The sequence below is a fragment of the Microcaecilia unicolor genome, chromosome 4, assembly GCF_901765095.1.
Source record: "Microcaecilia unicolor chromosome 4, aMicUni1.1, whole genome shotgun sequence".
Classification (NCBI taxonomy): Eukaryota; Metazoa; Chordata; class Amphibia; order Gymnophiona; family Siphonopidae; genus Microcaecilia; species Microcaecilia unicolor.
This window is the reverse complement of record NC_044034.1, coordinates 120,457,080-120,470,644: the sequence shown is the minus strand read 5'-3', so window position 1 is coordinate 120,470,644 and position 13,565 is coordinate 120,457,080. Positions and strand designations below refer to the sequence as shown.

Sequence of the window (13,565 nt, the reverse complement as noted above, 5' to 3'; positions counted from 1 at the left end):
CAGTATAGGTACTAGACTTGAATCACTATTTCTTAAAGCTGCAGAAGGACAAAGTTTTCAAAACACAGATACTGTAAATCCTAAAGGATTGTTCACGAAAATATTACTTACAATCACAAAAGTTATTTTGCATTATTTTCTACCATTGTTGCATAATGTACCTAACAATTACTGTAAGAACGCAGGGGGCTTGATAATCATACTAATAAAACTGTAGTTATGTGCATACCTTAGGAATGGTTGCAGCTACTGGTCCTATATATGCTATTATGAGGGGAAGCAGCATGGAAAACAGACTGGAAGAACTCAACAGTTCTGGAATGTCATCCACTGAAAGGAAAAATGGATTGATTATAATTTCAATGTGCAATTCTCAATAAATTGAACCATTTTCCAGGTTAACTCACAAAAATTCCTATTTAGTATGTATATTTCATTCTGGATAGCTTCTCTCTCACGTACTCCTCTTTAGACAGGGGCTCATGACTCCAAGGCTATGTCCCACAAACCACCTCCAAACCCTGACATGGTTTCAGACACATGGAAGGGAATTTCTACTTCAGGCCCAAATGTATGACCATTGTAAGGAGATATTTTCAGACACTGTGGCAGTCTCCCCCCCCCCCCCAAAAAAAAAAAAAAAAAAAAAAAAAGAAGTTAATTAAGCAATAGTAATAGTAACAGGTAAAATTGGAATTTTACAACATACAAATAGAAAAGCAGATTAGGGTTATTGCTCCTCACTAGCACATTCTCGTTTGGGATATCCTTCTTCCTTTCCTTTGAGCTTTGGACTCCCTCTGAACCTTTACTGTGCTTCCTGACCCCCAAGGACCTGTTCAGGACCTGTTAATCTAAAATTCTGAATTGTCCATATTAACTTCTTTTCTTATATGCTCCTCTGACACCCCGCAGCACCCAGCAAACCCACACACTCTTCCCTAAGAAGGATCAGGAATTGTCCTTATCATCTGCTCCAGACCATTACAGACGAATGAGAAGTACCCAAGCAGTACTCACCAAGGGTGGGAAATTCACCGGACAAACAGGGAAGCTCCGAACAAAGCGTTCTGCCAGGACTGAACGTCCAACCGGTAGTGCCTGATAAAGAAATGAAGAGTGGACCAAGTTGCCACCCAGCAAATGTCCTGCAGAGGTAAAAAGAGAATGCTTTGCCCAGGAGGAAGCCTAAGCACTCATGGAATGTGCCTGCAACACCACAGACGCTGCTTTGCAACACAGCAAATACATGGACGAAACAGCCTCCTTAATCCAATGAGCGATTGAGGCTTTAGACACCGCCTCCCCTTTCCATGGACCCCTAAACAACATAGACAGTCCGTCACACGAAAACCTGCCATTCGGCACACATAGCATTTCAGTGCCCTATAGACATTGTGTCTATACAGCAAAGGAGAAGACTCCTCCTGCAAAAAGAATGGTAAGGAAATAGAAAGACATGAAAAGGGGAATCCATCTTAGGCAGAAAGGAAGGAACTGGCCTCAAAAACACCTTCTTCAAGAGAAGCCCAGAAACGGATCCCGATACAAGGCAACTCTGACATACATTGTGCCAAAACACTACCTTGGTGAAAGATCCTTAAGGGAGGCCTGATGAAGAGGCTCAAGGGCGCCTTAACCAACCCTGATAGCACCAAATTCAAAACCCAAGACGGAATTGACTGGGCTTGACTCCCTGAAAAACCCAGGGAACATCTGGATGGCACACCAATGACCGCCCTGAAGCGGACCCACTGGTGGTCCCTCTCTCGATTCCAGCCCTTGAGCGCACGGAATTAATATGGTGGACGTTACTGCCAAAATGGCAACCAACTCACCACACATCCCTGGAGCATTATTTCCTGACATGACCTCATTATTCTGCCGGAGAGCTTTACCTGCACCCCCCAGCCACCAGGGCAACTGATTCCAGTTTGGCGCTCATCTCCAGCACGGCCTCCTCGCACATGCAGCAAAGGCTGCTGTGCACGGAGACCATTTGGCAAGCTGAACAGGCCGCACACCGGCGCGCCTTCTCAGTGCGAGACCATGCCTTATCCTGCTGCAGATGTGTCTTGTCACTTGCTTCCCACCACAAATATAGTCCCCTGCCCAAAAACAAGCTCAGCAGCTGCAACCAGCACTCTGTATGTGTCTTTTTTTTTTAATGACTTAGGGTTTTGTTTTGTCACAGCGGTGCTCTCTTCAATCCACAGGCCTACCTCTAGGTACTCCTCCCAGGCCAAGCAGGAGAAACATTCACTACAGGAGGGCAGGGGAGGGAAAAGGGGAGAGGAACCTGGAGACTGGAGTGTGTACCCCCAAAGACACAGGGACACCACCGAAGGAGTGAAATGTGTGTGTTTTTTTTTGTTTTTGTTTTTTTAAACAGAGCCAAAATGGCACACCCAACCAAATAGGTGCAGGACTGCACAGACTCACCAACCTCTGGCTCAGAGACTGAGAAATACTGAGCAAGTCAGGGTTGCACAGTACCTTATACAGGTGTTGCACAGTACCTTATACAGGTGTCACTACTCAACAGTTCTCAGCCTCTCTCTGCTGGTAGGAGTGCATATAACCACTTGTCAGGAATGGTCTGGAGCAGACACCCGGTACCGGAGGGGAAGGGCGCAACAGCTCTCCCAGGATCTCTGGGAGAACGGCCCGGAGGCTCTCGTGCAGAGCGGCTGTGGAAAAAGACATGGAAGCCGATGCAGGAGTCGATGTCAGAACCTGTTCCGGGCGTGGAGGCTGTTCCTGGCTGTCCAAAGGGGAGCGCATCGACACCTCTTGAACAGAGGGCGAGCGGTCCTCTCGGTGCCGATGCTTACTGGGTGCAGACTCCCTCGGCGACCCAGAGCTCTCGGTGCCGACGCGGGAAGGGGACTGGTGACGATGCTTCTTCGATTTTTTGGAACGAAGCACGTCACCGGAGCTTCCCGGCCCTGACGAGGACGTAGAATCCAGCCGTCTCTTCCTCGGGGCCGAGGCCGAAGAGGGTCGGTCTCGGGGGGGCTGTACCGCAGGAGCCCTCAGGGTAGGGGGAGACCCACCCGAAGGCTCACCGCCACCAGCAGGGGAATGGACAGCCCTCACCTGCACTCCAGACGAAGCACCACCGTCCGACAACATCAGCAAACGGGGAGGTCTCGATACCACTGACACCGACGCAGCCCTCCGATGTCGCCCTGATGCAGAGGGCCGATGCCTCGATGCACTCGATGCAATCGGGGGCGAGGATGAAGGTCCGGGCGCCGACGACGTCGAGGCAGTCGATACTCCCGGTGCCGATGCCGACGAAGAGCCCGAGAACAAAATGTTCCACTGGGCTAACCTCGCTACCTGAGTCCGCTTTTGTAAGAGGGAACACAGACTACAGGCCTGAGGGCGGTGCCCAGCCCCAGACACTGAAGACACGACGCGTGCCTGTCAGTGAGCGAGATTACTCGGGCGCACTTCTTGAAGCCGCTGGAAGACTTCGATGTCATGGGCGGAAAAAGTCGCGCCGGCGAGATCAAAACTCGAAATGGCGGAAAATGGCACCACAAAAATAGGGGGAAGAAAAACTTCGACCGAGGCCTAAATAGGGCCTACCCCGACGACGAAAGAAAACTTTACCGGGGCAAAAAACTCGAAGTACGGGAAGGGAGAAACCAAAAGGCCTCCTCCCGACATCTTTTTTCTTCTTTTTTTTTTTTTTTTTTTCTTTGAACAAGTCGAAGCACGACGCGCGAGATCAACTTTGGGGCGCGAACGGCGAAACACGACCGTACCGAGCGCGGACAAAAGAAGACTGGCCGGCACGAGCCGGTTCGGGCGGGAAGACGGCTGCGCATGCGCGGTGCGCATCGGCGCGCGCGGGACTAGCAAGGACTTTGCTAGAAAGTGTTCCGATTGGAGGGGCTGCCGTGGACGTCACCCATCAGTGAGAACAAGCAGCCTGCTTGTCCTCGGAGAATATAGATGGGTAAACTAGATAGGTTATATGGTCTTTGCCACCATTTCTATGATTACTATAGGTCCTTTACTAACCTGTATGATATAGCTGTCAGCGTATGCCTACATTAATGATTAACACAGTGGCATGCTACTTAGCATTTGCTAATTCCCATGGTAACTGACAAATGCAGAATAGGGTAGAACACTTAATATGCAATTGGTGGCATTAAGTACATCATCTTTATCTAAGTGCAGTTAATACAAGTATATTTTCTCTGGATTAACTACATGGGCAGATGTTGAGAACATCAACAGTTAACACAAATGTTTTGCAGTTACTATGCAGTAATTTACTATATGCTAACTGCTACACCATCATATTTTAGTCAAAGACTCCCTGTGTTACTAAACCAGAGGAGAAAGAATATTTTAGACATTACAGTTTAAGATACCCTCTCCCCCACAGATTTGTTGGCATCTCCATGTACTGTTAGACTAGCAGGCAATTCCAATAACACTTATGCCTTGCAAGGGTAAAGAGTAGGGAACTCAATTACTGAGACGCATTCTTCAATAAAATTCAAAAGTACATTTGTATTGGTGAGGTTAGCCTCACATTGAAGTGCTGATGTATACATGCTAACATTACATGGGTGATATTTTCAATGGACAAAGAGGAAAGGAAATTGATAAATATATCGGGGAAGGGGAGAAATTAAAAAGGTATTGACATTTATGGGACTGTTAAAAGATTGTTATTGTTTTATGATGACACTGTATATGTGCTTTTGTATTGGCTGTATTGTTATTATCGTCAATAAAATAGATTTAAATAACATTCAAAAGTGAACTTTGTGTGTATTCTTACTACAACTTGATAATTTAAAGATGGTACTGAGAAAAAACTAACTTCTTCAGCACAACGAGCTTGCTCCTTTCAACACCAACTAGCATGTCTAGCTATGCTCTATTAGTCTCTCTCTCTGCTCATCTATATTGCTCCCCAAAACTATCAATGGCCCTTCTAGAATCTTCCCTACAATTACTTAACCAGACCACCTCATTACTTACCTTATGATCAGAATTTTTTAAGGGAAATTTAAAACTATTGAAGAGAAGACGAAGTTAAAGTGATCATATACTTTTCAATTTTCAAGAAAAAACTCAAAGATCTGGGCTATAAATGAGTGGAGTGGAATGAGTAGACATGAATCGCTTGTTTACTCTTTCCAAAAATACTAGGGCTAGGGGGCACGCAATGAAGCTACAAAGTAGTAAGTTTAAAACAAATTGGAGAAAAGATTTCTTCACTCAACGTGTAATTAAACTCTGGAATTCATTGCCAGAGAATGTTAACAAAAGCAGTTAGCTTAGTGAGGTTTAAAAAAGGTTTGGATGGCTTCCTAAAGGAAAAATCCATAGACCATTATTAAAATGGACTTGGGGAAAATCCACTGCTTATTTCTAGGATAAGCAGCACAAAATGTATTGTACTTTTTTGGGATCTTGCCAGGTACTTGTGACCTGGATTGGCCACTGTTGGAAACAGGATACTGGGCTTGATGGACCTTCGGTCTGTCCCAGTATGACAATACTTATGCACTTATCTGGGTTCATTATGAGCTATAAAATTCTATTGCCTTACGATTACCTATCAACTCCAGGAACCCAACAGACAACCCACAACCCAACAAAGACTAATGACAATCCTGTCTATTTTTACCCCAGCCATTTTGCTACAAAAACAAAACCGGAGGGTGGGGGGGGGGGGGGATAAGTCTCACCATCAACTGCAAGGGCCCTGTGTAAAAGGTCTTTGGCAGCTCGAACCACAGCACTCACAACAGAGAGTGCTCTACTGCAATTTTTATCTTCTTCATTAGCTTTACTCAGAAGCTGGGACTGCAGGTCTCCATCATATTCACTCCTGGAAAGAATGTGTGATTTAGTTAAAGCTGAACCAAATAATATACATTTATCATATATGAACACTTATTTGCAGATGTTAAAATATACTAAAAAAAAACAATTACTGTTAATTTTACGAGATTGAAAATGATTGATTACAAGTTATTCTTTCAAGTAGCCAGACTAAAACATAAGCACAGTGCTAGACAGCAAAATGAAAAAGCACTCCCAAACCTGACTTTTGATGAGATCTTGAAATTCAAAAATAAATCTAAAATTCTTGGAGTCTTAATTGATTCTAATCTAAAATTTGAACCTCAAATTAATGCTCTGGTGAAAAAATTCTTCTTTCGGGATAGTTGAGGGCAATTTGAGTCTTCAGGGTTTTAGAGAATTGCTCAGGCTATACTGCTTCCATATCTAGATTATTGCAACTCGCTGTGCTGTGGACTTTCAAATAAATCAGTAAGGAGGCTGAAATTATTGCATAATACTGCTGCTAGCCAATTTTCGATTAGGAAAGTTTGAGAGCCCCCCCCCCCTCCATTTTGATGGTGAAGTTGCATTAGCTATCTATTACTTCAACATCTCCGCACCATTAGTCTCACAGAAATAGCTCAAACGGTTCCAGACACTTCTCTCCAATAGACAATACACTGTGCACTGTACCACCGCAACCTCTTCTCCCTATGCTCCATCCTCGGGTGTCCCACAAGGCTTTGTCTTGTCCCCAACACTTTTCAATTTTTTTTGCCCCTTTACTTACATTAGTACAATCCCTTGAACTAACTATATTTGTCTACACAGATGTCTTGATCACTTTCCTTCTTTTTAGTTTGTTAACCACCTAGATGGCTTATCTGTAGAGTGGAATAGAAAATGTGCAATAAACTTGAAATCATTAGAGGAAGGATAACATTTAAAGTGGTATGCCTTGTTTAGTCACTATATGGCCTGGCCTCTGAGAAACTGGTGCATAGTCTGAATATTCCAAGATCTTTTACATCTACTCGGCTGATTCATCATATGAAACTTATTATCTATTGACGAAAAATATTTGTCGTAAACATCTCAGAACTTACTTTTGCCTATCAGGGATGTCAATTTGGCATCAGCTACCTATTCAAATGAGGCAAATTGATTCATACTGTCTGTACAAAAAGGCCTTGAAAAACCCATCTATTTGAAGCTAAAACTGCTGATTTTGATTACTGAATTGTTTGAACTCTTGTTATTCTCCTCGACTAGAGGACTTCTTTATTATGTCATCCACATTAAACCTTTGGGATAATTGTGGAATAGAAAATAGTCCAAAGAGAAAAGGAGACATGGGTGCATTTTGTGAGAAATGACATTCTGATTTCCTTAGATATGACTGTATTGGAGGAGGTAAGATGGCGATGGAGAGGAAGTGCTGAGCAGTTGCTCCTGTGCCAAATCACACTTTTCCTTGAATATCTTCTTAAATAATCATCTTTTGCTTATTGATTTATGCCAAAAAGAAGAAGCAAGCAGCAGACATTTCCCATGAAGCCCACTGATCGCTCCACCGTTGCAGGTGCTACAACTATGCCGGATGACTTAATTACACATTACATTAAGGTCTTATAACCCACTACAACCATCAAGTTCTAAGCAGATAATATCAAGAAAAAGAGCATACTCCAGATGATTGTACAAAAATCCCAATCTAAATCTTAAGAACAAACATCTAAGAATTAGAAACTTATTTTCTGAGAAGTTAAGATTTTTACAATTTCCTGAACTCAAATTAGTGTTCTATATGCCTCAGGAAAGGAGGAAGAGAATTCCAGCAAGAAGATGCCTGATATGTCAGTAAGGACTAGAAAGGATGCATAGCCTTAACTTTACGAACTGAGGGAAAATCTAAAAGTAAGATTTCTGGTGACTCTGCCATGATTCCTAGTTAAAAAAACTCAAAATGATTAATCAAATAACCTGTGGAACCTCCATGAAAAGCCGTAAAGGTCAAGACCAGGACTTTAAATAGTAATCTGGTGTCCAACAGCAGCCGATGTAACTGTGACATATAAGAAGACATAAGAGTCAAATTTATTTAATGCAGCACGGATTTAATGGATCACTCCCCCTGATTGTGGCCGAAACAACCTTGAGTCCAGAGGTGAAGATTTCACCTTTGATTCCAGCCACAAGCAAGAGGTTCTCTTTTACTCTGAAGTGAGAACTACCTGTGGTGGATCTTGCAGTGGTCAAGGAGGTGCTAAGCTTACCCATAGTCCTAACAGAGGTATAAACCAAAAGCAGTGCTATAGAAGGCGCAGACTAAGGATCGTTGCATTACTACAGATGATTGCTCCTGAGCTGACACAGTAACTAAGTCAATCTGCTTTTTCTTCTAAACCCAACTATTATTTTGGAGTCTCTTTGGGATGCTACGGTGAGACTTGAGTCTTCATTTTACCCCCAAATTTTGACCTTATCTATGCCAGTTCAAGCTTCTAAGGTTCAAGGACTGCTATGAAGCATAAGGTTTTTAACTTGGAAAAGTATTTGGATTCCATAGGAGATATTAAAAAATGTAATGGCAAGCCTTTGGCCTTAATAAAGGACAATTTGCTTTTACACAATGAAGTGGAGAATTTAGATAATATGTCAAGAAAACTCTTCATTTGATTAATTTTCCAAAACTTCCATCAGTTGAACCTATGCTTACCTTTAAGTGATACCTACTGGAGAATCCTTTCTACCAATTTCTCATAGATTTGTCTCCATATGTTAAAAAGGATTCTGGACAACCTCTTGCACCTTACTGGATATATCATTAGATACTTTTAATTGCAAATTTTGTACTTGAACCTGATTGTAATTGGGACCTACAGCTCTTTTTTCACCATACATCTGGATGTGGCTAGATCACAAAAAAAGGAGACAAGAATTTTTGAAATTGAGACCACAGGTTAAGTTTAATTTAATTCTTGTTAAATATTATACTTTGACCCCTCACACTGGCTTGCATTTTTGAATTCTAAATCTGTAGATTCATCAGTACCCTTAGCACAGTTACCTTCTACATCTATACCATACTGCACCTGGTTTTCCTTTCCACTATTTTGAATTTAAAGAGAATACTTATTTCTCTTTTTCCTGGAATTGGATCTTGCTTCCCTTCACATTATGGCTGGTAGAGTAGGGCATCTATACTTTTCCATTTAAATAGTTTATTCCTTTGTATTTAAGAAAGTTTATGATGTTGCCCTACTGCTTGTTAAAAGATGTTTTGCTTGGATGTAATTTGGGAAATACCAAAAAATAAAAACAATTAATAACAGTTTCCTCCGAGGACACGCAACATTTTTATCATCCTCACATAAGGGAAACTAGCTAAAGGCTGCCTTTAAAAAAAAAAAGAAAAGGGGGGGGGGGGGGGGAGGGAACAAGAAAAAAAAATGAACACCAAACACCTTCCATATTCTGGGGACAAGCTTTTATTTTTTTTATTAGTAAGTTTTACCAAAATTATTATCCATAAAATAAACATACAAAAAAAATAAATTATAAGAAGAGACTACCACATACAAACAGGTCTACATACAGGGAGCCAAAGAATCTATGTAAACTAAACAGATCCAGTATGGGGTGGGGGGACAGTCATAGAAAGCCTCAATCTAAACCTAAATGTTAACACCCACCCACCAAGAGATCAAATACAAAAAAATTAAGCTGCACTTTTAACAGACAAGGAATTTTCTAAGGGGCCCTCTTACTAAAGGGTTGCCGCACAACAACCCAGAACTACCGCTGTTCCAATGTGGGTGCCAGCGGTCTTTGAGCAGGGACTGTCCTTCTATGTTTAAATTGTACAGCGCAGCGTAATCCTAGTAGCGCTTTAGAAATGCTAGTTAGTAGTAGTAGTTCCACCCCCAGTACATGCCACTTCTACGGGGGGTTACCCAGCAGTAATCGGGCATCACCACATCCTGCCTGGTTACTGCCAGGTTAGCGCAGGAGCCCTAACAGCCACCTTGATGGGTGATGGTAAGTGCTCCCCCCCCCCCCCCCCCAAATGACAATTCAGAGTTCTCTATCTCCACCTGCTGACGGATGGTCACAACCCATTTGTCTGGACTGATCCTTGGGATGTAATGGAAAGACTTGTTATTGATCAAAATATAATGTATTCACCCTGTACGATCTTGAAAATGGAAAAAACATGGAGACTGTTTGAGGTTCTGCTCATATAGTTTCCATGTCTGCATGATTAACGGGGACTGAATATTCCAAAATGCAAAATAAAGCTGTGAATTTTAGGCACACACTTACCCCATGCATTTGAATTTGACATAGTTGCTCTCATTAATGACACAATATTGACATTAATAAGTAATACAACTTTAACCTTCAAATGTGTTGATTACATTTCTCATGAATTGCCTATAGCTGAATCTTTTTCTGAAGGTCTATTAAAAGGGGTCTACATCAGAACAGATGGTGGGTGCTGTTGACTGGACACAACATACCTGTAATAAAGGATCTGTGGAATCTGTCCACGTGTTTGATTTGTCCCATTGCTACTAAGACTGCATGTGCTGAATGTGAATGTTGCACCATCTGGACACTGCACTGTGGTCATTCCCCCATCACCATTTGCAGTACGGCTCCCATAGTTCCGTAAACGGACTGCATATTTTACATTCTCCTTTGAACATACATAGTAATAATAATGATAAAGGAAAACAACTTAATAAACAGAATCTTTTTATCAGAAGAGTGAATATATATTTAATATGAAACTTGCATTTAAAGCAATAAAACGTTCTAACAAGTAACTTTTTCATTTGTTGCTGTCTTCCATTGGAATTTGCTTCTTTTAGATTTATCTAACAAGATAATAGGATACCAGAGTTAAACCAATTTGGTTTTTATGGTAAATACTGCATAGTATATTTTTTTTATCAGGATCCACATCCCTCAAGCTTACTTAGGTCTCAGTAACAATGGGCTACTGCTAAGTTGTCCTCTAACAAACCATGGCAACTCCTCAGACAATATGGTGTAATGAGAAACATTTGTTGTTTTCTGTTTCCCAGGAATATCCTACAATAGAGGGCATTTCCCCCCAAAACTATGAGTGCCTTGAGACCACTGTGTGTGCGTGTGCTTGCGTATGCAAAGTCTATTAGGTTTTTCTCATTTTGAGAAGTACTAGGAATGTAGTGCACTATTGAGATTATATGCCTAACAATCTCAATATGCCCCGATGCTGATGTCTGCTCATTGTTATCTCCTGTACGGGTTTAAGAGGTATTTTCGATAATTTATGATAAACCCTAGAGACTCCTAATGGAGGTGGGTACGTATGTGAGAACATGTCTACTGCTGTATTTGGAGAACATATGCTACAGGCGAGTACCTTTTCTTTCTCTGAGGACAAGCAGGACAATTTTCACAGATGGGACTCCCTAGCTACCAGGCTGTCCAAAATACGAGGAGAAAAACAACTGGTTTGCAACAGGCAAGACCTATTATTTTGACAAAAAGTAACTAACTAAATTAATTAATTAATGAACAGTCTGGAACAAACAAAAACATGGGCTGGGGAGTGGTGGGATGAAGTTGGATTATAGACCCCAAATAAATGCTGACCAATCCAGCAGTCACAATTGGGAATTCTGCTCTAGGAAGTAATGAAATGTAAATGTGTGGATAGAAGACCATCTCACAGCTTTCCATATCTCCTCTATGAAGGATCACCTTAAGTGAGCTATCAATAAAGCCATGGCTCTGGCACTGAGAGCTATGACATGAACCTATGGAGTCAGCCTAGCTTGGATGTAAATGACAGAAATGGAATCTGCTAACCAACTGGATAAAGTGTATTTACTTATGGCTGTCTCCATCCTGTTAGGGTATAAAGAAATGAAAAGCTGGATGGACAGTCTATGGGCTTTTGTCCACTCCAAATAGGAGACTAACAGGCTCATTTTCGAAAGAGGACACCCATCATTCGACACAAATCGGAAGATGGGCGTCCTTCTCACAGGGTCGCCCAAATCGGTATAATCAAAAGCCGATTTTGGGCATCCCCAACTGCTTTCCATCGCAGGGACAACCAAAGTTCACGGGAGCGTGTCGGAGGCATAGCGAAGGCGGGACTTAGGCATGCCTAACACATGGACATCCCTGATGAGCACTTGGACGATTTTACCTGGTCCTGTTTTTCTTACGACCAAGCCACAAAAAAGTTGCCCGAACTGACCAGATGACCACCGGAGGGAATCGGGGATGACCTCCCCTTACTCCCTCAGTGGTCACTAACCCCCTCCCACCCTCAAAAAATATCTTTAAAAAATCTTTTGTGCCAGCCTCTATGACAGCCTCAAATGTCATACTCAGGTCCATCGTAGCAGTATGCAGGTCCCTGGAGCAGTTTTAGTGGGTGCAGGGCACTTCAGGCAGGCAGACCCAGCCCTCCCCCCCCCCCCCCCCGCTACACTTGTGGTGGTAAATGTGAGCCTTCCAAAACCCACCACAAACCCAATGTACCCACATCCAGGTGCCCCCCTTCACCCATAAGGGCTATGGTAGTGGTGTACAGAAGTTGGTAGTGGGTTTTGGAGAGCTCAGCACACAAGGTAAGGGAGCTATGTAACTGGGAGCAATTTATGAAGTCCACTGCAGTGCCCCCTAGGGTGCCTGGTTGGTATCCTGGCATGTCAGGGGGACCAGTGCACTACAAATGCTGGCTCCTCCCACAACCAAAAGAGTTGGATTTGGTCGTTTCTGAGATGGGTGTCCTTGGTTTCCATTGTCGCTGAAAATCAGAAACGACCAAGTCTAGGGACGACCATCTCTAAGGACGACCTAAATTTCAGGATTTGGGTGTTCCCGACTGTATTATCGAAATGAAAGATGGACGTCTATCTTATTTCGATAATACGGGTTTCCCCGCCCCTTTGCCAGGACGTTTTGCGAGGACATCCCCAGCAAAACTTGGGCGTCCCTTTAGATTATGCCCTCCACAGCTCTCTTGCAGTCCAAAGTGTGCAGTGCGCTTTCACTGGAATGGGTATGAGGTTTTGTGAAGAATGCAAGAAGAACAATCGACTGGCTAAAATGAAAATCCACCACCACCTTAGGAAAGAACTTAGAATGCATGTGAAGAACTATTCTGTTATGAAGAAACCCTGTGTTAAGATGGATTAGTTATAAGGGTCTTGAGCTCTGACCCTGCAGGCTGAATCAACTGCCACCAAAACAAAACATTCTAGGTCAAATACTTTAGATGGCAAGTATAACGTGACTCAAGAAGAGCTTTCATCATCTAGGTGACCATCAGGCTCATTTTCGAAAGAGATGGACGTCCAAAAAGTGACATAAATCGGCACTGGACGTCCATCTCACAGAGACGTCCAAATCGGTATAATTGAAACCCGATTTTGGACATCTTTGTCAGAAGTCCGTCGCAAGAACGTCCAAATCTCAAGGGGGCGTATCAGAGGCGTGTTCGAGGTGGGACTTGGGCGTTCCTAAGACTTGGACGTCTTTGAGCTATAATGGAACAAAGCAAAGTCGTCCAGCACTAAAACTTGGACGTTTTCACCCAGACCTGTTTTTATCACTAGTAAGGCACAAAAAGGTGCCCAAAATGACCAGATGACCACTGGAGGGAATTGGGGATTCTCCGAGGACAAGCAGGCTGCTTGTTCTCACTGATGGGTGACGTCCACGGCAGC

At 42.9% G+C, this 13,565-nt stretch overlaps 1 protein-coding gene across 1 annotated transcript in view; it reads right to left on the bottom strand.

Moving 5' to 3' along the window:
• Positions 1–13,565, bottom strand: part of MYCBP2 (MYC binding protein 2) — a 937,772-nt gene that overhangs the window by 492,540 nt on the left and 431,667 nt on the right. Inside the window, 3 exon segments of the mRNA XM_030200587.1 lie at positions 230–330; positions 5,727–5,869; positions 10,350–10,528. Of these exon segments, the coding sequence (XP_030056447.1) occupies positions 230–330; positions 5,727–5,869; positions 10,350–10,528 (423 nt within the window).